Source organism: Apteryx rowi, unplaced genomic scaffold (assembly GCF_003343035.1).
Source record: "Apteryx rowi isolate R43461 unplaced genomic scaffold, aptRow1 scaffold_25, whole genome shotgun sequence".
Taxonomy (NCBI): Eukaryota; Metazoa; Chordata; class Aves; order Apterygiformes; family Apterygidae; genus Apteryx; species Apteryx rowi.
Window position 1 is genome coordinate 656305 of NW_020448863.1, and position 21960 is coordinate 678264.

The following is a 21960-nucleotide window of genomic DNA, read 5'->3' on the forward strand; positions in this document are numbered from 1 at the left end:
CCAGAAGAAGAGAGAGTTTCCAGCAGCATGAAGGGTAGGGGTTTTTATTCAGATCAGCTTCTGGATCTTACCGTGTTAGTGGCTTTTAGCAAATAAAGCTTATGAATGTAAGCATGAATAGCATAAGTACCATAAAATACTGTTTGAATTTGTAAGTATTACTGTAACTCTGCTGTTTCTGAGGATGAAATGTTTGCTCAGATTCTTAAATACAAATGTATGGGGTAAAACAGATAGCATTAAATATTTTTCCATTGTTCCCATGGCCCTAAGCAACATTGAAATTCAAGAGAGCAATGGGTACTGCATTTGAGGCTTAACAAATTGTCAGGTGGTTATGAAGATGCRTCATTCCTTCAAAATGATTCCACTCAACTTGAAGCCGACCTTGAAATTTATGTGCCGAAGAAAACAGTTTAGTAACCAAGAGCAATAAATTACCCCAAATCTCATGCAAGAGAAGAGTGACAAGAGCCATGTTTCCTGAAACACACTGACCTCTAGATTTTTTACCACAGTGCCTATGCTCTTGAGCTCATCATTATTCTAATCACATCTCATAGAAATACTTTTGGTAACTTGGATGTGGCCCTAGTTTTGCATTTTGGCAAATTAATCTGAAAGAAATCAAATGTTAGATTAACTGGAAATGCTGAGATTAAAATAGTTTTGTTGTTCCTTGTTTAGCTTGAAAAATACAGGAGTTTCTCTCATCATAACATTGGATATATTCAAATGTTGGCTGCTAGTAAGGACAAGCAGTAACTAAGTAATAACATTTTTCTGCTTGACTTGGTGCCTATAAAGAACATATTTCACTCTTCAGTAACCTGTTGAACTAGGCAAGAAGGGAAAGGGAAAGACTAATTTTCATATTATCTGCACCGTCTTGGCACACAAGCTTTTGGAGCAATTGCATAATTAGATGATAGGATGATATAGACGGAATTAATTTTTTTTAATATGCAGTCTTTGTTCAAATTTGTACTCAACAGGCATGTGAATATTAGAGTAGCAACTTCATCTCCTATTAGGTTGTCTAGAATTAAAAAAGAATAAAAATTAACCCTTTCACAGTAGGTTAATTTGGGACTAAAATCATTTATTTATAAAGTATTCCCTCTGTCCCTCCCCATCAAGATCCTCTCATCATTAGGCAAACAATTATAGACTTTATTAAAAACATCATCAAATATGTGCCATAACTGACAAACAAAATATTAAAAACTGAACCAAGCCGTATTGTTAAAGGGGAGTTTGAAAGTGCCACAGGTGGCAGATGATTGTGGCATAGAAGGCAGGCCTTTCAAGTAGATCCAACTATCAGCCATTTGTTTTCTAAGTGTACATGTTTTTATTATGTGGCCCACAGTTAATTTGATGATCAAAGCATATGTGGGGGATGTGTATTGTTTTGCTTCAGTTAATTTTATTAGACTTAAAAGTGTCATTATACTTCTGAACACTTCCTTTACAACTTCTTCTCCTTCTCTCTTGATAGCAATCAGCAATAATTGCTGCCAATGTGGTACTGTCTCTTGTGTTTCACTTCTGATTTATTTGTATTGGATATATTGTTGGCAAAAGGTGCTGGCTGGAAAGCTGGGAACAGAGCAGTCTGCTTTTTGAGCACATATAGCAGTAATACTGGTGGCCCCGTGATGCCTTCTGCCATACATGACAGTCCTGATTTCAAAGGATTTCCTCCAGGCTGAATTGACAGCAAAATCTGTGGCCTTTACTCCTCATTGTGTGTGCATGCCTACACTGCCAAATCAGCAAGACTGAGACAGAGATTTTTCAAAGAGCACAACAGCCCCATCAGTTCAGAAGTGGTGGGGTTCACTGCTTTCCATGGGGCAGGGACTTGCCCTCAGCCCACCAGCTCTTTTGAACAATATCTAATTGGCTGTGGTGCTGGCAGAGGACATTTCTGCCCCTGTGGCAGAGCTCTCACCACTCTTGTGGTGCTGGCAACAGAAAGGTTTGTGCGAACACTCCCACTTTGCTTCAGGAAAAGACAGAAAAGACAGAGCTCTTGGGATGGCGATGGACAGGCTGCAAGTACTGACAAGTAGCTAGGGATGATACTACATAAGGGACATACCCAGAAGGATGCCTCTGCTGCTGGCCTTTCCTTGTAAAAACAGGACAGTAGCAAAACGGCCACCTGGGAAGCAATCTAGCTGACTTCTGTGTGTGTGAAGTTCTGCGAGTATCATTATTAATGTCGCATCTGCAGCACATCAAAAGTGGAAATCAATTTTATATTGCATTTTTTTCAAAATAAATCCTTAAAAGACCATTTCACCTTTGAAAAGTTGAGAAACACTTTAAACTTTGTCTTCTGAAAAGATAAAGTTAAGAGTCAATTTTGATTAGGCAGTCAGGTTACACTTAGATTGCATTCTTTTTCTTTCTTAAAAATATTTTGACCACCTGCATTCTCCAGCCTCTTTTCCCTGTTTTATCATTGCTGCTAGACCATCTTTTCATCATTGTTACTTCTAGAGCTCCGTGGTGAAGTCTATAGTCAGCCCACATCCAATCTGGTTTCAGCCAGTGTTTGTTCAGAATAGAGTTTATCCTGAATATTCATTGCAGATTTTCACATCAGAAAAGGCTGTTTCACTGACTTGGAACCTTTCTGTACAAATGTGTCAATTCTTTACAAAATTTTGCTTTAGGAAAATTAAAAAGAAAATGTATTTTCCATTTCAAATTTACTTCTGTTTAAAAATATTTTATTGTGTTATAATATGAACCAGAAGAGCTGACACTGGGTTAATTATCTGAAACAAAACCTTTCTGTGGGAAATTTCAAGTTTTTGTGTTGGAATTAAGAACAAAAGAAGTCTTCAAGTGACTGTTAAAATTTCCCATGGCACAGAAATTTCTCATTTCAGCTAAATAAGAACAGCAAAGGAAGGCCCATAATTAGCTTCATACTTCAATACAAATAAAGGAAATTACAATATATGATGGCTCAAGTTAAAAAAAAGGTATCTGAAGATCAGTGTTGTGGGTTATTTTTTCTTGTATGGCATTGTAACAGTCAATCCACTTATCTGCTGTGTGTTTCTTGACTCTTGTTACAGTAAAGCAAATGAATTGATTTTCTTCCTATTCCATTTTGAGAGCAAACTTGGTTTTCTAATATTTTGTATCAGTGAGAGCTCTGGAGAGTTGCAGTGCATCAGCAGTGGTTCAGTAGCTCTTAATGATGTCTATTTGTTTTGCTCTAGTTTTCCAGATCAAGATATTCGCAGAACAGCAGTCCAACAAATAGAAAATCTGTCAAATGATGAATTGTTAGAATACCTCCCACAGCTGGTTCAGGTAAGGAAGAAATTGATAGCCAAGGAAGTTTTCTGTCCAGATCAATAAGTTCCTTAAACACCTCAGATTCTTTCAGTTTGATTAACACATTATAAGAGAAATAAATAAGGAAGACTGATCAGCTGATGCAGTGATTGAATTAACAACAGGCTGAGCAATAGATTGCTCTAGAGACTGTGGTTCTCTTTTGGCATGCTGAGTGAATATTTCTGTACGCTGCAAGAAGGCCTTTTTGCAGAAAAAAAGAAAAAAATGCATCTGAACAAGAGAAATGCTGCTATGACCATCAGACCAGGGGCAGGGTTTCATTGCAGTCAAAGCAGCAAAGGGTGTTGCAATGAATCAGTTTTCTTGATGGCTATATACAGTATTGAAGTACAAAAATACCACAGGTATAGAGAAAATCATTGTCAGCGCATAGTAACCGGGCAGTTTAGGTGTAGAATAGTCTCTTTACAGATGTACGTTGCTTTTCACTGGAAATGAATGTTTTACAAGTTACGGGCCCAACTGCTTTGAAAACAATTGCTTTGTGGTTGAGTAGGTTCTGTTTTGTAGTTAAGGAGGAGCCAGCCACCTTCAAAGCTTTATGTCCTTGCTGTGTCACATGCTATACGCACATTGCTTATCGTTCTGCATTTCAGAGCTCCTCAGATTCTTTTGTGGTTTAATATATATACACACATTCCCACACATATATTTACATATACACATGTATACATATATATTTATATATTTGTGCGTATACGCATATTTATGTAATCCATTACTGTGAAGTAGTGAAATTCTCACACCTTTGCAGCATGCAGCACCATAGGAAGCTTATAGGGCCTTTCTCTTTTCACAGCTTCTGTTTTGCTAATCAGTTTTCAGATGGAGTTTATTTTTGAACCAGCTAATCAGGTGAAACATTGAATATAGTATTTTTAGTTTTCAAGGAGGGAAAGGATGGAGTATTGCATATATGCATATATGTTACACACGGAATCCTGATGATACCTGCCTTTCTTAAAGATGATGGTAAATGCTTATGTCCTGAAGTTTCTTTGCATTTTTTGCATTGCATTTTTCGGGCATTTTCCATATGTTGGATTATTTCATTCAAACTAGCCACATAAAGATAATGTTATTTCTGATTAATTTTGTTGTAAAGGAAAAACAGCAAAACCAGCATGTAAGTGATTCTTGTTATTAATTTATCTGTTAAGGTGCTCAAGTTTGAATGGAGTCTTGAAAGCCCTCTGGTGAAACTCTTACTGAATCGCTCTCTTCAGAGCATCCAAGTAGCCCATCAGCTTTACTGGTAGGATTATTTGCTTTTTTTACTATAGCTATTTTCTGTTGCAGTGAACTTTAGTCATGACTTTTTCAGTGACAAACTCTCTTTTTGTTTGAAACAAACAAGAAGGTTATTTTTTGCACCCTCTTTGTTTTCTTTTCAGTACTGGGTGTGGGTAAATTGGCTTAAAGAACTATTTACCTCTGCTCTCATCCTGCCTGAGGAAAAAAAAATGTTCAGGTCTTGTAGGTAAGACACCATTTGTACTCTTCTGCATTTTCTGATTGGAGGCAGAACCAAAATTTGATTCCTTAAATTTTGCAAAATAAGATTTCCAAGTAGCATTGGCTTGCTCATAAAGGATCCTGCTCTTGTGATTTCTCTGTCCTCTTCTGAAGATGTAAGACTTCTCATGTGTGTCAAAGGGAACCTCTTAACCCTTTGCGTATATAGTAGATTGTCCAACATTTCCTTTTAGTGATTATGGAGATGTAACAGTTCTGTTCTGACAGTAAATACCATTCACCATCTACCTGTACAATATAAGAACCTTTGTAAGTGTATTATTGCATGCAGTGATTATTCTGTTTGCTATGCTGTTATTTCAAGGCTCTCTGAATAAGAATGTGGCCTTCTGTCACCTGTACTACCTTGTGATCTGCAAATTAAGCTGGGTTTTTTTTGCATGTTTAGTAATGATGAATGAACTGAGCTGTCATTTAGAGTTCAACTAGTTCAGACCCATGAAAGCAAAAGCTTTCCTCCCTGCAAAGCAAAGACAACAGCTTGAAATGTAATCATTTTTTTGGTGAAGTGTGAGGTAGGAAAGAGCATAGATCGTACTTTCATACCTACATGATCTCTGTAAGTATTAGTGGGGATAAAATAGAGTTATGAATATGTTTGTTTCACTGAAATGAGCATGATAATAATAATATGCATAATGAGCATATCTGTCAAATACAGAGGAATCACTTTTAGCCAGCCAGTTTTCTGACAGTGCCCAGAGCATGACTGAGACTTCTACCACCTTATCATTAACCTAGTAATACTGGATATAAAATACCTAGTCTAGAGTTCTTAAATGTGCCCAGTGAGTTGATAGTTTTCCTGTACAATTAGAAATGGTTTCTCAAGTGAATGAACAGTAGGAACATCATCAATCTGCTTGTGTTTTCTTAGCTCCTGTGAAGTCAGGAGAAAAATTGATGAGTATCTGTAATCTTCTTCCTCTTTACTTTGCGACGCAGACACGTGTAGATCCCTCCCTCTCCCCCACACTTTTTTTTCCCCCAAATTCTGCTCAAGCAGTCTGATAATGTAGTCTTGGGTAATATACAGCAGATATTCCATATTGAATAATAGCTTATTAAAAAGTAAAGTTTGCCCTTCCTTATCTGGCACAGTATAATTTAATGTGGCAAAATATAATGCCAAAAACTGTACATACCCTCATCTAATAGAATATTTCTGAATGTTCATTGTATTTTCTGTCTTTAAACTGATAGCAGCCCAGTTCATATCATCCAACCATGGACTGGTATTCAAGCACTTTTTCTCCCTGTGTACACTAGCGATTGGAGATAAAATCAGCTACTGAGTGTATATTAAATATTTTGATTATCCTCCTGCAGATGGAAAATACTAGCTTACTAAACTTCCTTTTAGTTACACGTATCCTAAAGTTGCACAAGATTGCAGGCAGTTCCCATAAACAATACTTATAAATTGTATAAATAGGGATTTGCTATTTATCCCTAAATAAACAAGTGTAAAAGTATCTCCTACCTGAGATGTGGACTGTAGTTTCCCAGAGGAAGATCATTTGATTAAGTCTTGAATTTAACATGTCTTTGTGTGTGTGTATGTATGTGTGTGTGTATATATATATATACACATTCATCTATATTAGTATATATTTGAAGAGATTTACATTTCAAAAACGTAAATTTTCTTACAATACAAAAACGTAGGTTTTTTTAAATCCTTATTTTTCAGTATTGTCTTACTGACGTTTTAGGGTTGTGCGAATCAGGATCTTGATAACTTAACTGCAGAGTACATTGCCAGCTAAGCCTTAGAATCTGCTAACTTGCCCTGTCAGTTTGATAAGCTTATGAATCTTGGTGCCAGGGCCTTGTTATCCAAAAAAGCAGATAATACATGGAAAGAGAAACACAATGGCAGTGGATTGGGGTATGGCTATCTGGATTCTCTTTCGCACACTGCCTCAGGCTTAATGTTTACTTAGAATAATGTCTTTCAGATCTTCAGTTCCATATCTGAAAAATAATACTTTGCTTTTTATTTAATTGGAAGCTCTTTGGGTCTGGAAATTATTATTAACAAGCATGCCCAGTCTGGATGAGAATCTCCATAACCAGTGTCCTGTACTGTGTTTGCTCATTTACTAGCCACATTCCTGGATCAAGCTGTCAACAATAGCCACAGATTACTGATTTCTGAGAACAAATTCACCTAATGAGCAGGTCTTAGGATATGGTCAAAACCTGGAAGAGTGTGAAAACATCAGCAAATACAATAGATAGAAATAACAGTAACCACCTCTGTAGTTTTCACTCTTAGAAGTACAGTGGTATAACTGTTTACACCCAAAGTAAATTAAGTAGTCATTAGTTTTAGGCGGGAAGATACTTCACATGACATATACTTGCTGGCAGACTGCTATCAATTTCAAAAATTGATAGTTTTTGAAAAGCCTGACTAACCTGTGGTGCTTCATATAAGTTTAGGTGCCCAAAGTAATTGAGTCTCACTCACTGTAATGGAAGGAGCTGGTTTACCTCTTTTAATTAGGCTTCTTGTTCAAATGTTTTGATGTAAACTAAAGAACTTAAATATGGCACCCACCTTTTAAAAACTTACCTTTTCTATTCAACACACTACACGTTCTTCTTTTGCTTCTCTGCTCCACAATGTTCTCCAGTAGTAAAATACTTCTACCTAACATTTCAATTTACATAACTTAGAATTTTAAAAGAATTTCAAAAGGTAGTTTTCCAAGTAATAGATTTTATTTGGAGAATGTAACAGTATTTTCATGCTTTCTATTAAAAAAGGCTTTCTTCTACTTTGCAAATTAAATTACAATCCATATAAAAGTAATGGAAAACAGAGGTTTTCTTTCACTTAGTTCTAAAGAGATTTTAAAAAGAAGCTCAGTGATTTAATAATGTGGGCAACACGTGTGTGCATGCACACTCATGCACACTTGAATAATTTCTTTTAAGAAATGCAGTTAGGTTAGGCATTTTATTCTCTGAAGTGTTTCATTCCAGTTCCTTGAGATGATTACCAAATTAGCAATCAAACGCGGTCTTAGAGACAAAGACTGGTAAAAACAAACATTAAAAACAAGATTATATCTATTTTTAATTATGATAAATAGCATTAACATTTCATTATTAAATAATCTAACTTTGTGCACTGTGTACCTTCCCAAAATGGAAATTTGCAAAGGAAGTCTAATGCAATTCATGAAACTAGTGATGCACTTTCACAACCACTGACGAGAAGTGAGTTGATTTTAACTTCCATGTTTTACAACTCCATTGTATGTCTAGAAACTAGTTACCATAACTGGTGGTGACTGGCAACATTGCTAACTTATATTAATGACAAACATAATTTTTTAATAATTGCTCAGTTATTTAAAATTGACACAATTTCTCTGCACACCAGAGATAAGCAGTTAGCCAGTAATAATGTACCAGCTCATCTCTTTTTTAATATTAATGTTGGGTAGTAAATTGTTGAACTCCTTTCCATAAAGCAATGTTAAGTTTTTCTCAAGATTGTATTTAAAAAAGTATGGAACGGTAATTGGCAAAGGTGGACAGAACAGATAGAATATTCATTTTAAGTTTGTTGGGTCATATCTTTAGCTGTTTTAAATCAGGGTAGCTTCAGTGAAAGCAAGCCTGTTCTGTGCTTATGTCATCTGTCAATTTGTCCCATTAAATGTACTATTTAGGGTGAACAGGTAATTTAATCTTAATTCCTGATTTTGTTTCTTCACAAGAGCAACTTATCCCCCCCCCAAAATCTTGAGGAATTTGGGCCTTCTGCATCCCTCAGTGGTTCAGCTCCTCACTATTCCATTTGAACGTGTTCCCCTTCTTGGGGTCTAAAAATTGCCCATATGTACAGTGCCAGCACAGGACCCATGTACTGCTTAAATCCCATGTTAGTCTTCAAGATAAGTCCCTCACAAATGTGAGGCATGGGGAACATTTACACTGCCCCACTATCTTCTAGAAGTTGTCTCTGATTCCAGTCTTTACCCATCTGAGTTCCCAGGAGGGCAGAAGGCTGGAGCAAGATTTCTCTCCCGGAGTACGTTGAGAAGAGAAGGTATTAAACTGGTTCTAGCAATGCACCAAGTTGCTCGAGGGGAAAGAAATCTGATGAGCCCCTTTGGGCCTTCCTGCCTGCTGAAAGTCTTTATTTATCTTCTTGCTACCGGGTTTCAGGCACTCTTTTTCTCAGCTTTTGTGTTCCAGTTTTAAGCCACCCTTCTGCCTGGCAACCTGCCCATCAGTTTCCCACTTGCTTGCAGCATTTTTGCTTTTAGCTACTTTCTCAGGTGGCAGCTGCACCACACAATTAACACAGCTGGCTGGGGCACCATGTGGCCAGGAGGATGTTTTGCAGACAGTTACCTTCCGCAGGCAGATTGAGTAATGGGGAGAAATGTGGTGTCTCTAAGATTTGTGACAGCTGCTTGAAGGTGGTGGAAAGAACAGGTTTCACTGTGGTGGAGCAGTATGAGTGTTTGTACATTTTAGTAGAGCCTGAGAATCTAGTATGCTTAGCTCAAGAAAAGAAAAAAAACCACTGGAGGCAAAATGTCCTTTTGTAACTAGTCTTCTAAGGTCTCTAAGAGATTTATTCTCAGCTACATTCTGACTGAGAACAGTAAGAAAAGGAAGTAGTTCTCCACCTTTACCTCTACACACCTTGTAGATAAACAAAGACTGAGCTAAAAAGAAACTCTCATTGAATTCCAGCCCACTGAAAGCAATGTGAATTAGACTATGGATTTCAAGGCTAAAACATCATATGTTATTTTTATTTCTTTTTCTATATAAAGAGGACTCCTGCAATAACTAAAAAAGAACCTAAGAACTGTATAAAGGAGCCTAATGACACAAAATCCAATGGTAATTTAAAAAGACCTCATTAAATTTTCTACCATTAGGAGATTTGGCCCTCAGTACTTTGTTTTCCAAAATCATTGCCACTTTGTTTCATTCAGCACTCCAACTTTGGAACAATAGATTATTGTTTCATATTTTGCCAAAGGAAATGTATTTTTTGCTGTTAAAACTGATCCACATTAGCCATATTTTACTCAAAGTCTTCAAAAAAAGGAATAAACCAAGCAGAGTCTTGGCTGTCCAACACTCTTAATTATCTGAACTCTGGACAGGCTGCCATCCTCCAACTCTGTCTCCTCCCACACTCTTGTGTCTCTCTCACACACAGTCAGAGGTTGTCAACTCTGCTCATTATTAATTGACTTCTTAAATAGCTATGTAGAACAGTCTGAGAAGCCCAAACCATTAAAATGACATCAGATGTAAATTCAGAAGGCATCAGTTTAGTTTTGCATTAATTTGGTCCTTCTTACTGACCAGAATCAGAACACTTAATCATTTATGTAACTTTAAATCTGTGAGTAATCAGTCCCAATATGTGTGTGATCAGTTGTTTTGCTACTCTGGATTAGGACTGGAGTTCAAGTTTGGAGTTGCTTAATTTTACAGCCTGCTAGAGTGGTGTATCATTCATCTGAGTGATAATAACTTTCACCTGAATTAGGAGTACTTGGTGTGATCATCATTGTGTTTTAGATTGTGGAGAACCTAAACTATAGAGTGGATTCACATCTAGGGATTTTAATACAGAACTCATAATTCTTACTTTTGAAATGCCAATAATTTGAAGTTGGTTTTCCTCCTTATTTATCTATATAGTAGTAAATAACACCATTAGGCCCTTATTTTTGTTAGACAATCTTCCAGTTGTGCTAAGTTCTCATTATTAGCCATGTGGGACTTGGAGTATTGCCTAGGAAAACAAAGAAATAATTATATTGTTTCCTAATATACAGATTTTCCATTTCCTCAGACTCAGTTTTAGAGAAAGAAATGTCAAATGAAACAAAGAGATTTTGTTGTGAAGAAGCACAAAGAAGTAGCATAACTCTTTAGCTGTTGTTTTTGACCTTCCTAAATCAGAGATTGAGCGAGCAAGTAGTACATTTTAATCAACACATTAGTTTTTAACCAAAATTACTATTTTGGGCTTGCTTTCTTCCAGCTCTAAAGAAAATGAGAAGTGAGCTGGCTGCAACTATAGCTGTAATTGGTAAGATAATGTTACCTGGCTGCTCTGGATCTGTCAGTACTGCTCGATAAAAGAGGTCGGAGGAGCAAGACGAAAAGCTAGACTTCCGGTCAGCCATACTTCAAAACTGCCGCCTTCCTATTTGGCACTGTTTTGGACTGCTTTCTCCAAGACAGCACCTGGGCACAGTTTTGGAATAGTTCACCCCGAAAAACAGTATGGGCAAAACTGCACCAGCTTTGGCACACTGTCCTTTACTGCTACTCCTTTCTGTAACCACACTTGCATGCTCGTGTGACCCATCTGAGGGCAAATAACACTGACCTTCAGTCTCATTTGATTGCTGTGGCATACATGGGCTATAACATAACCCTGACAGTATTTCTGACCCTCTGAACTGAAACACACACATACGCGCACACACCCTGAATTGTGTCTTACGACGAACCACAGGGCAGCACATGGAGCACCAGAGAGACCTGGAGTCAAGTACTGTCTAGTGTCATTGCAGACTGTGTATTGTGGAGTGAACTAGCCCTGTTAAGTGTTACGTCTATGCCGTTTGGCCCCAGGGCCACTAAACATTCCCTGTGTCTCTCATTTAATCCTATAAACATATCCTGGAAAGTTCAGCACAGATCGACAATGACTGAGAGAATCCAAAATCTGAATGCCCTAGTTTCCATGCTAGAAATGTTACTTTCAGGCATAGCTAGAGGCAGGTTGTCAGGTGTTCTGCAGTTTAATAGGTAAATTTGTCAAATTTCTGACTATACTGTTCCATATACAGAGGAAAAAGGTCTGAATCCAAACCTCTTTGCACTTTATGAGAATCTTTCCATTGACTTCAGTGGCCTTTTAATCAGGCAGTTATTCTGTGGGACTCAGTGCAATACATTCCACTAGAACTAAGTTCACTTACTTAATTTTAAAGGAGCTTGCACATAACATTTATTGGCCAAAGAACAAAGACCTTGCAGATGCTATGATTCTCTTTACAAATTGAAATATTATGAGTAAAAAGTTAACTTTTTTAACTTCTAAACTTTTAAATTAAAGGAAATAGAAAATAAGTTCCAAAAAATTAATAAGCAAATTTCAAACAATACTGGGAAAGATCAACAAAGAACCTGAACATGGCATTTTGACATTTGAAATATAAAGAGCAGGTTATTACTTTTCCCACTCTGTTAAAAATTACTTTAAAAAATCCAATTAAAGATTAATAAATCAAATAAAGCTATGCCTCTTTGTAATTTGGTGAATATGATACAATCTGGTGAATTTGTGACAAAGATCATAAATCAAGTAGTTGTGCATATGTGTCTGTTTTTAATGATTTAGCCAGCATTGTCTGTAGACTGAGTGTGTTCTTGCATATTTAGAATTCTAGGCAGTGCTATGGGTTTTTCCAAACTGAGCGAAGGTGTGAAAAAGAAGAGGCAAGGCACCTTGCTGACCATTTGTCAAGGTGAGAAGAGAGTAGAGCGTGGTCATTTGTGTCACTGAGTGTATTTGCACAGGCAAGTACTCCACTGCAGCTAAATTAGTTTTTCAGTGTAGAGACAGTTATCCCCCCTGCTTTGGAATAGAGGAAATTCCATGCCAAGGATCATATCCGAGGTGGATTAACCTTGCCAAGTGAAACATAAAAAAGTCTGCAGGTGCCAAAGTTATCAGTGTGCTAGTATAATGAAAACATACATCAGTATGTATATGTGTAAATGAACAGAATTGAAAAGATAATCTAAAAAATGTAAAAGATTTCTGAAAAAAAAACCTTAACAATTGGCCTTAGTTCTTTTTGCAGCTTTATGATTTATAAGGCAATACTAAGGAAAACATTTTCAGTGCATTGTTTTTCAAAACAGTGCTTGTCTGATTTATTTTATTTTCATTTTGCTCCTTTTACATTTAAAAATACCGAAGTGGATAGTTCTTCAGTTCTGCTGAAAAACTCCCTAGTAGGTTCAAAGCATATATATCACAACCCCTCTAATAATTTAACTGAACATGGAATATGGGTGTTGCCTTTTGGGTATCCTGTGTGGAAAGGATTAAACATGACATTTTGGTGGTCTGTAACTGTGTCTCTGATTTGATGGACTAAGATGACCTGCTTATTGTGCAGAACAGTTTTGAAAACTCCCCTTCTCCAGCTGTTCTGGCACAAGAGAAAGATGAGCATCCCTTTGCATGTGCCATAGTGGTGCTTTTAACTGAGGAAGTGGAGCTGGCATTGCTGAGGGAGGGTTCAGAGCAGGGTTCTGGGCAACCGTCATGCTAGGCTTTAATCTGCAGCTTTCATCTTTTTTACATAAAAATGTTTTATTATTGCTTCCTTCAAAAATGAATGGAGAGCTAAAATCTTTCCTGATGGATACATCATGTAATCTCCATCTGTCCCAGAGGAATATTTGGGATGTAAATCAAAGTAGTTGTAAATCAGGAAACCTTTTGACAAAGCATTCATCTAGTTCTGTCACTTCAAGTGGATAATTTTCAGAGGTGAATTTGATTGATTGATGCGAAGGAGTTGTTTTGGTTTTTATTCTGTGAAAAACATTGCTGGAAAGAGATGACAGAACATAATCCATGAAGTTATGTCTCTGCACTGAAATTTGCTTTGAGTTTTCATTGAGCTAGACCAACATATGAAGATCATCAACAACTTTAATAATCTGAAATGTCAAAATCAGAATAATAAATAATAAAAGTAGCTGAAATGTAAAGATGATGCAAAATTTCCAAATCAGTCCATAATGGTTGAGGAGAGTAAATTCCTAAGTAGGAGAGCTAAATGCATGGAGAGTTTCTTGAGATTCACAGCTGCTGCTGTTTCTCTAGTTAAATGTTGCATCCTGCAGTTGAGAGTGATTCTCTGGTGGGTTGCTTCTCTGCTGCAAGATCATGGTGCTGCTAAATAAATTTTGATTGCTGGAGTGAAATATTATGAGAGGACACCTTATTTTAAATTTGTCATATATAATACCTAAAAAGTTTATTTTATTCTCCTTTTATGTTGCACTTCCGCTTTTTGTCTTTTGTGAATGTTTAGAAACTTCTATTATGATCCTTTGTATGATGATTTTCTTCTATAAATGGCAATTACTGAATGCAAAATGAATCTACAGATGTTTCAGATTCACATTATTTTATGTAAGGCTTGCTCTGTGATAGAGCTTTTTTGCTCTTACCAGCTCACTAGCCTGTTGTGTTTTACCTCTGCTTATTTGAACCAGTTGTTGGTAAAGTTTATCTTCAGTTTATCCTAGAGAGTTTTTTTCAATCCATTTTTCTCTAAATGTATTTCACAAAGTTCTCACCTCAAGACTTGTATAAATGCAGTGCAGATTCTGAGCTTCTTGTGTTGATATGCTGGGAGAACTTGTTTGTAGTTTCGTGTGCTTTTGACCATAGCCTTATTCTGATAGGTTTGAGTTTTAAATCATTCCTATTTATCAACATTTTCAGGGACATCTTTAGGGAAAAGTATGAATAAACAGAAAATTCAAGTGGATACAGGATCTTCAGTGTAATGAATTATTGGTCATCTCAGCATTGCTGTCAGCTGTACATTTCTGTGCTTAACATTTCTAGGTTTAATCATTCTTCTTCATCAGGATGAAAGTAGAGTCTTGGACCTTTGTCTAAATGACTGAAATATTAGGAAAAGGAAAATCATGAATTGGACTTTGTTGAAAATGTTCTATCAATACATGATTTGGCAGAAAATCACTTTCTGACTGATAGGAATTTTTCTGAGAAAAGAAACCAGGAATGTAAAATAAAATATAATTATTAATAGTTTTTAAAATAAAAACTTCAAGAACTATAACAAAAGGAGATATTTCTAGGGGGGAGAGGGGAATGATTGGTAAAAGGTCCTGCCAGGTCAAGAATGCATAACAATTCAGTATTTTTAGTTTCTTTTCAGATGATAAGTATTCCAGGATTAAATTTGTAAAATCCTCGGTGTTTGAAAATGTTTTCTTAAGCACTAATTGCTTTCTGAATGCTCACCCATACTAAATGGAATATTACTCTGTAATCATAACATTGTCATTTGGAACAGCACCAAATTAAAAATAAGCTGAGAGAAGAAAGAAAGAACTGTCTGATGAGTTGTCTTGGGTTTTTTTTTTTGCTTGAACGACACTACTAACATGTTGTAATAACCTCATTTCAAGCAAGAGAATTACGCAATGGACCATGTCTGACATAGTCTTAGTCAGTGTTTTCTTGGCAAAGAGCCCCTTGGTTAAAACTTAGGCTTGTTGTAGGCTTGAATTAAATAACAGAAAATAACCCATGAATCTAAAGGAATTAAGTTTCCTTTCAAACATAAAACCTGTAAAACTCTACCCAATAGTTTGTACAACCAGTAGACATATCAGTTGAAAGAGAAATACCTGGATTGTTCTTAAGCTTCCACTGTGATGTGTATCAAATATACAGAATACTGCTTGGTAAAATTTCTGACATTATTTAAACCATTTGAAAAGGAAATCAGGCTACAAAAATTGCCTATTGTCTCTGAAGGGCCATTATTCCTATAAAAAGATATTCAAAGAAATACATTATCCCAATATTATAGCAATAGCGGTAGTTTTACTGAAATAATTCTCTGTTATGTGACTCACTGCTGAAGTTTGATGCAAGGTAGAGTTAGTCAGGAATTTTTCACTGTTTTTTTGGGGAGGGGAGAAAAATTTTCATCGTCAAAATCAAAGTTTTTCATAGAAACATTGAACAGAGACATTCAGAAGGTATCTCCAGTGCAGGATGAAGTTGAGAAAAATGTCTTAATACTTAGGCTAGTCAGTGGAGATGTGACACTGGAGACTTAAACCCGGAGTAACCCAGTGAGGGTGACACTGAGCTAATTTGAAAGGTTTACCAATAATTTTTCCATACATGGTTGAAAAGTATCCCATTCATTCTAACACAAACCACCAAGAATTTTTGAACTCTTAAACCTTAGGGGAGATACAATTAATATTTTAAGACAATACCTAATACAAAAGTTTTTATACAAGATACTTCTTTTCTTAGTGTTTGTCTGAACTGCTTGGTCCTAAATTGTTGGCAGACTGTCTCACTTACTAGCTCATTGAAAACAGATTTTTTTTTTAAGCACAGTAGTTTATGAAATACCATTTGCATCTTATTTATGCAGTATGTCACCTGACAACTGCTCACTGATAGCAGTTGTTTCAGTGAAAACTCAAGTGGTTATGTTGGAAAAAAAAGTGTTGTTATGTGATGGGTTATTATAGGTTGAGTGTTATTATAGGGTGGGTTTAAGACAAAGAATACAATGCAAATTGCAGCATGTACATGGGAAATTATTTGGTTGTAGATTTGATCAAAGCTTCAGTGCTAGATTTCCAAATGCTGCCATCTTATTAATTTAAGAATTGCAATTGTTTTTCATTTGTCCATTTTTTTCAAAGAGCTAGTATGAATTACCTGCACTGAAAATTCTAACAGGTGAATAGGAATTTGTTTCTATTCTTGTTTTATTTCTACTTATTTCAGGATTTTAGTAGACAGAAAGCCAAATAGCATGCTGGCTGTTTGTCTTATCAGAAAAAAATTGTACTGAGTTGTACTGAATTTCCGAGGTGTGGTTGAGCCGTGCAAGCAGAACGAAACAGGGCATTTGTAACTCCAGAATTGTGCAGATTCTGCTGTGTGGATAAATGGATGCGGAAGGAAAACCAACCCCTTTTGTTACCATTGACAACATTGTTAATGATGAGAAGAACTGCAGTGATGATCAAGATGAATATTAAGATGTCTTAGGAGATGGCTTTTAGAGACTGTCTAGCCCAAATTAGGAAAAGGATCGCTCTGTTTGCTAACTTTTCTTGGTTTACACATCTTTTCTTGGTTTACACATCTTACCATATGCTTCTGTAATATGAATAAGAATAAACTGTAGTGGATAAGCGAGTAAATGAACCATCTTATTAGTAAAACTAGGTAAAGGAAAACCCTCTGCACTAAAAAGAGAGGGAGAGGGAGAGAGAGAGAGAGAGCGCACGCTGAGATAGGTATTAAAACATAATAATATGACATAGTAACATAAATTTAAGGGTCACTTGAATGAAGAAGCAATGGCACATACATAAATAGATGATCTTTTCGAATCAGCACCTTCCCTCTCTCACAGGCTTTTTCCCCTCTCATCTCATCCAATAAATTATTTGGAGAGTTCAAATCCATAGAGATAAAAGGTGGCTCTAAGTATTTCACTGTAAACAGCAGAGGCCCTCACCATCTCTCTCAGTAAGATCCTGTTTTATGCTTCTTATGCTTCATTTTTCCAGCTTGTATTGCAGGGCTTATACCCTAGACTAAAAAAAATAATCTTTCTTCCCATACAGAAGTGCTTGTTTTTTTATGTTGAGCTTCCCCTAGCTGTTGCTCAAAGTCTGTCATCCGGTGGAGTTACAGCAGTTTGCTCAAGGCCACCTTCCTCTCCATTCCCAGACCAGTGCTCTCTCACATGGGTGCGATGGCGTTTGTATGTTAACAGATCTATATACAGTGGTGCACACAGTCTTTATCCTTTATCTGTGCTGTTTAATATTTGGAAACAGAAGACTTTCTTCAGGATTTACTTGGAAGTCAGTAGGGGATGTAATGTGTAAAGCAACATATTTCTGGTAGTCGAAAGAAAGGGTTGGAACTGGGAATTTGCACCACCCAGCTATGTAGACATTTCTGTCCCTCCTGCTTCAAGATCCTAATTTTTCTCCAAAGCTCAGAAGTCAGAGCAGCCTTTACTAGTTTGAGAGTGGAAAGGAATTGACACAATGATACCAGTGTCTGCACAGCAGAGTGGAACAAGGTTTGAAAGGATGCAAAAGAGGTTTTAGTTCCCTAGGGTAAGAGATAAAGAGGTTTTTTGATGGACACTGTGGGAACTTAGGGGATAGCAAAGTTAAGTCTTTAAAGTAGGGTGGATGCTGAAAAGCAAAAGAGGAAAGCTTCTGCTGTGCTCCCTAAGAAGTAGAAGAGTTAATTTCTCCCAGCTGGAAAATTTAGATTTGGGTGAAGATCTCCTCAGACCTCTCCAATCCTCCCGAGAGGACTGGGAAATCTCAAACCATTTCCACAGAAAAAGCATTCTTTCCAGATATAACCTATGAGATTACTGTCCCCTCTGTAGTGTAATTTTGGTTTGATTGCTTGTATTGCTACATGTTCCTCTGGAGACCCTTGTGCCTATACCTGTAACCACCCTGTGTTTCTATCTTAATCCATGTTATGGATTCTAGAAAATAAGCAGCCATCAACTGCATTTTCAGAGGAGTCACTGGGGACTTGACTTGATCATTTCACATACATCCTGATTCTAATTGAACTGTCTTCCTGTGACTGACAAAGCTTTGTAAGAATCTAGAAGACTTTAGGCCAAATAGTTGTAATTATAAAGTAAGCTCTTTATTCAGATAAAGAGGTTCTTCAATTTTTGCATTGCAAACACACAAGAGAATATTTTCAAGATAGTGGCATAGGCAAAGCTTCAATCTCTGCTATTCTATACCAAGAACAGTTCTGGCTGACATGGTTTAGAGGATTTGAAGAATAATATGGAGCCTTTGCCTATATTCTCAAATGAGTCYGTATCCCAGAGATTTTGAAATATTTTCTGTTCCTATGACTTGTGCCCCAGCCAGAAGTGCCTGCCTGTCATTACCCCTCCATTCTGGGGACTCAACATCATATGGTCAGATTGCACCTCTGTTCCTTCCCGTCTTGCGAACTCTCTCACTCTGCTGCTCAGGCTAAGCCTCCTGGGCAACCTGATCTAATGTCAAAGCTCCTCTGCTTCAAGTGGGTGATCAGACTGGCAGATCTCCTGAGGTCCCTTCTGACCTCAGTTATGTGATTCTGCAAATTACAAATGAATTCTGTAATGGTCCTTGTTTGTTTCATATTTCAGCTTCCTAGTTTCTTAGATTCTAGATCCATTAGGGTTGTCTTTAGACAAAGTCTTGCAGGAAGAGTGATCTCATTTTAGGAAGGACTGAGAACAATATGAGTGTTTTCTAAATAAGGCACTTGGTCATAGGTATCCTCTGTTGTATGGAGCCTTTCATCAATAATTTTCTCTAGTGTTCTACACAACTTCAAGATAGAGCTAGAAGACAGTATCATAGTGGACACTATTGGATAGGATTCCAGACAGGTAAGAACAGTCAAACAACATGATCAGCCCCAGGGAATTCCATTTACAATAAGTGATTATGATGTTGGGCCCCTGTAAACACTCCATCACACAAATGTTAGTACTGTCTTCCACCCAGAAGTGTAATGAAGTGTGCTTCCTTTTACCTCATGGTGGTTTCTTGAATCTATAAATATTGACATTCATTTGTAGCCAGGGAGGGATTTTGTCTTTTGCATTAGGATAAGAGTAAATGGTGCAGCAGCAGGGATGTGCACTTCCTTCTGCAGCTTCTGAAAAAACCAAGTATGAAGGCAAGCTGAACAAAACTTAGTTTTTAGTAAAAAAAAAAATCTAGGGAGAATAAGTTCAGCCCTGTTTAAATGAATAGTAATTTCTTCTACTTTTATTTATTTCTTTCAATGAGAAATTTTACAAAAATATAATGAAAATATGAAGAAAAATCGCTAAAATGAAAACTTGTAAAGAGAAATTTCTTGAGTGTTCCATTCTGCTCATATCACCATTCACATGCTTATGCATAAAAGCTCTGCAACTAGACAGAAAACATAATATTTAATGATGATATTACTTGAATAATAGCTCTGTAAAGAACCATAAGTTGTAAGTGACAGCAAATGCTCTTTGGAATAAGAAACCAGTAGTTTTCAATTAGCATTAAATGAGAAATTATGTTATGTCATCTGATATTAAATAGGTATAAATGTCCTGGATTAGCACAAAATTATGTGATGTACTGAAAAAATTTGAAATTACTGAATTGATATTACCAGGCTCATTAGTGTTAGTAAGGCAGCTTCCATCTTGGCTAATGTACAGGCGATTGAATCAGGGACTCCCAGAGCCAAATCTGTGGGCATGTTGCATTAAGTTAAAGAATAATCCCTCATCCTGAGGACTGTAACACACTATAATTCTTTAGCTTCGGGAAGATGTTGTTTGTATGTCACTGAGGAAGGTGGAGTTCTATCCTGCAATTAGGGCATTGCTATCTGTAATAACAATCCTGTAAGCATGGGGCACAGAGGAGGTTGGACAGCACATCATTTCAACACTGCTTAGGATTTGACATAACAACAGCTGATAAAACTCTGTTTTCCTAGCTCAACTAATTTCTAGGTTGACCTGTAGCATTTTTTCTGTTGAGTCTGGGCTGTCTTCATAACTAGTATTAACAGTTAGTATTTATTCTTCTACTTAACCTCCTCCACAATGTCATTCAGTTGTGTGTGGTGATTTCTATCAAGAGAAGCAGTTTTATTAATTAAACTTTTAATTTTCCAGTATGCACTGCTTTCCCAGCTTCTAAGTGACTTGCATAACCCACATTATCATGCATGTGCTTCTGTTGATAGGGCAGTTTGTCAAAATGAATTTAAGTAGCCATCGTGGCCAATATTCTTGTAATTGCCAGTGCTTTGTGCTGTGCGTCACTCAGAACTAGATTGCTTGGTCATGGTATGCAAATGGAAAGCCGCTTGAATAACAGCCCATTTTAATATCATTTCTTGCATCAGTTTAAAGCTGACACACAAAAAGTCATTGGCTGTTGCTCTGTTTTATCACCAGGAGTTTTTTAATCAGCAGTTTGCAGGAGGTGACTAAGTCTGCAAAGCTCGGCAAGGCTCCCCCATGACTGCAACTCCATGTGTACTGCCATAGCTTTGCTGGTAGAGACAGATAACATGACACTTATCAGTATTAATTTTTGACACATAGATTTTTGCTCACTCAGAGCCCACAGCTAAGGAGAAATAGCAGAAACGTGGTTGATTTTGAGTATTTGCCTGATACAAAGGGAGCAAGCGTGTGAATGATGGTGAAGGGGAGGAAAGGTATGTTTCCCACCTCTCAGGCTACTGTACAGCTGCACCATCACAGACTAAGCAGGAGGACAGCAGTAATGCATGAATGTAATGCAAGATAGATACCTACAGCAGAGACAGTGAGTTTCAAAGCCCCAGCAGCATTTTGTGACAGGTGGCTGATGTATATTTATTCTGGCAATGCAGTAACTGCCCCCGGGGAGCATGCACATCTCTTTACCTGACTCAGGACATATGGAAATATTACATCTGCTTACCACAGTAATACTTCTATAAATGTGATTGTGAGTATTGGAACTAGAGCTAAAGTCTTTAGCACAACAACTAATTCTTAATTCTGCTTTTCTCATGTGTGAAAAAATGCCCAGGGCTGCTATTTTCTCCTGTATGTCTAAAAAATACTGGCTATATGAATATCACATGGGGAGGAGGCAGTAATGTTATTAACACAGACCTATTTGCCATGGCATTTACCTCTATGGCATAACAGCAGCTTACAAACAAACATGACATCCTGTGAGAAGGTAAATAATTCCTTCATCTTTTGAAAAGGAAAACAAAAGCATAGAAAAATTTATGAATTTTGCTAAGTTCATAAAACAAGTGAAAGGCAAATTCAGGGATTCAAGAAAGATTTTCATTCTTACTTTTGCCTTATGTTCTTCTGACATGAAAATCTACAAATTTTAACCCCAAGACTACACTATGTCCTTTGAATAGAGTCAAGTAAGATTTCCTTGATAAAAGCTCAGGATGTAAGGCCTTTTTGGTTAGGGGTTCATTAAAAGTGAATCTAGCTTATTCAAAAGTTTATTCAGATCTGGTCCCACAGTTGAATATGTCTCAGCAGAGTTGGGATGGATCTGCAAACCCGGATGAAATTTAGTGTTTACCACCCAGCAATGAAATGACAGGCTGTCTGAAATGAGAGATAATTTCAG

The 21960-nt window shown here is 36.9% G+C and overlaps 1 protein-coding gene across 1 annotated transcript in view; it reads left to right on the plus strand.

The window, feature by feature from the left end:
• Nucleotides 1–21960, plus strand: part of PIK3C2G (phosphatidylinositol-4-phosphate 3-kinase catalytic subunit type 2 gamma) — a 211999-nt gene that overhangs the window by 93863 nt on the left and 96176 nt on the right. The window contains exons 16-17 of the mRNA XM_026066913.1: nucleotides 3246–3339; nucleotides 4548–4642. Of these exons, the coding sequence (XP_025922698.1) occupies nucleotides 3246–3339; nucleotides 4548–4642 (189 nt within the window). The remainder of the gene's footprint in view (nucleotides 1–3245; nucleotides 3340–4547; nucleotides 4643–21960) is intronic.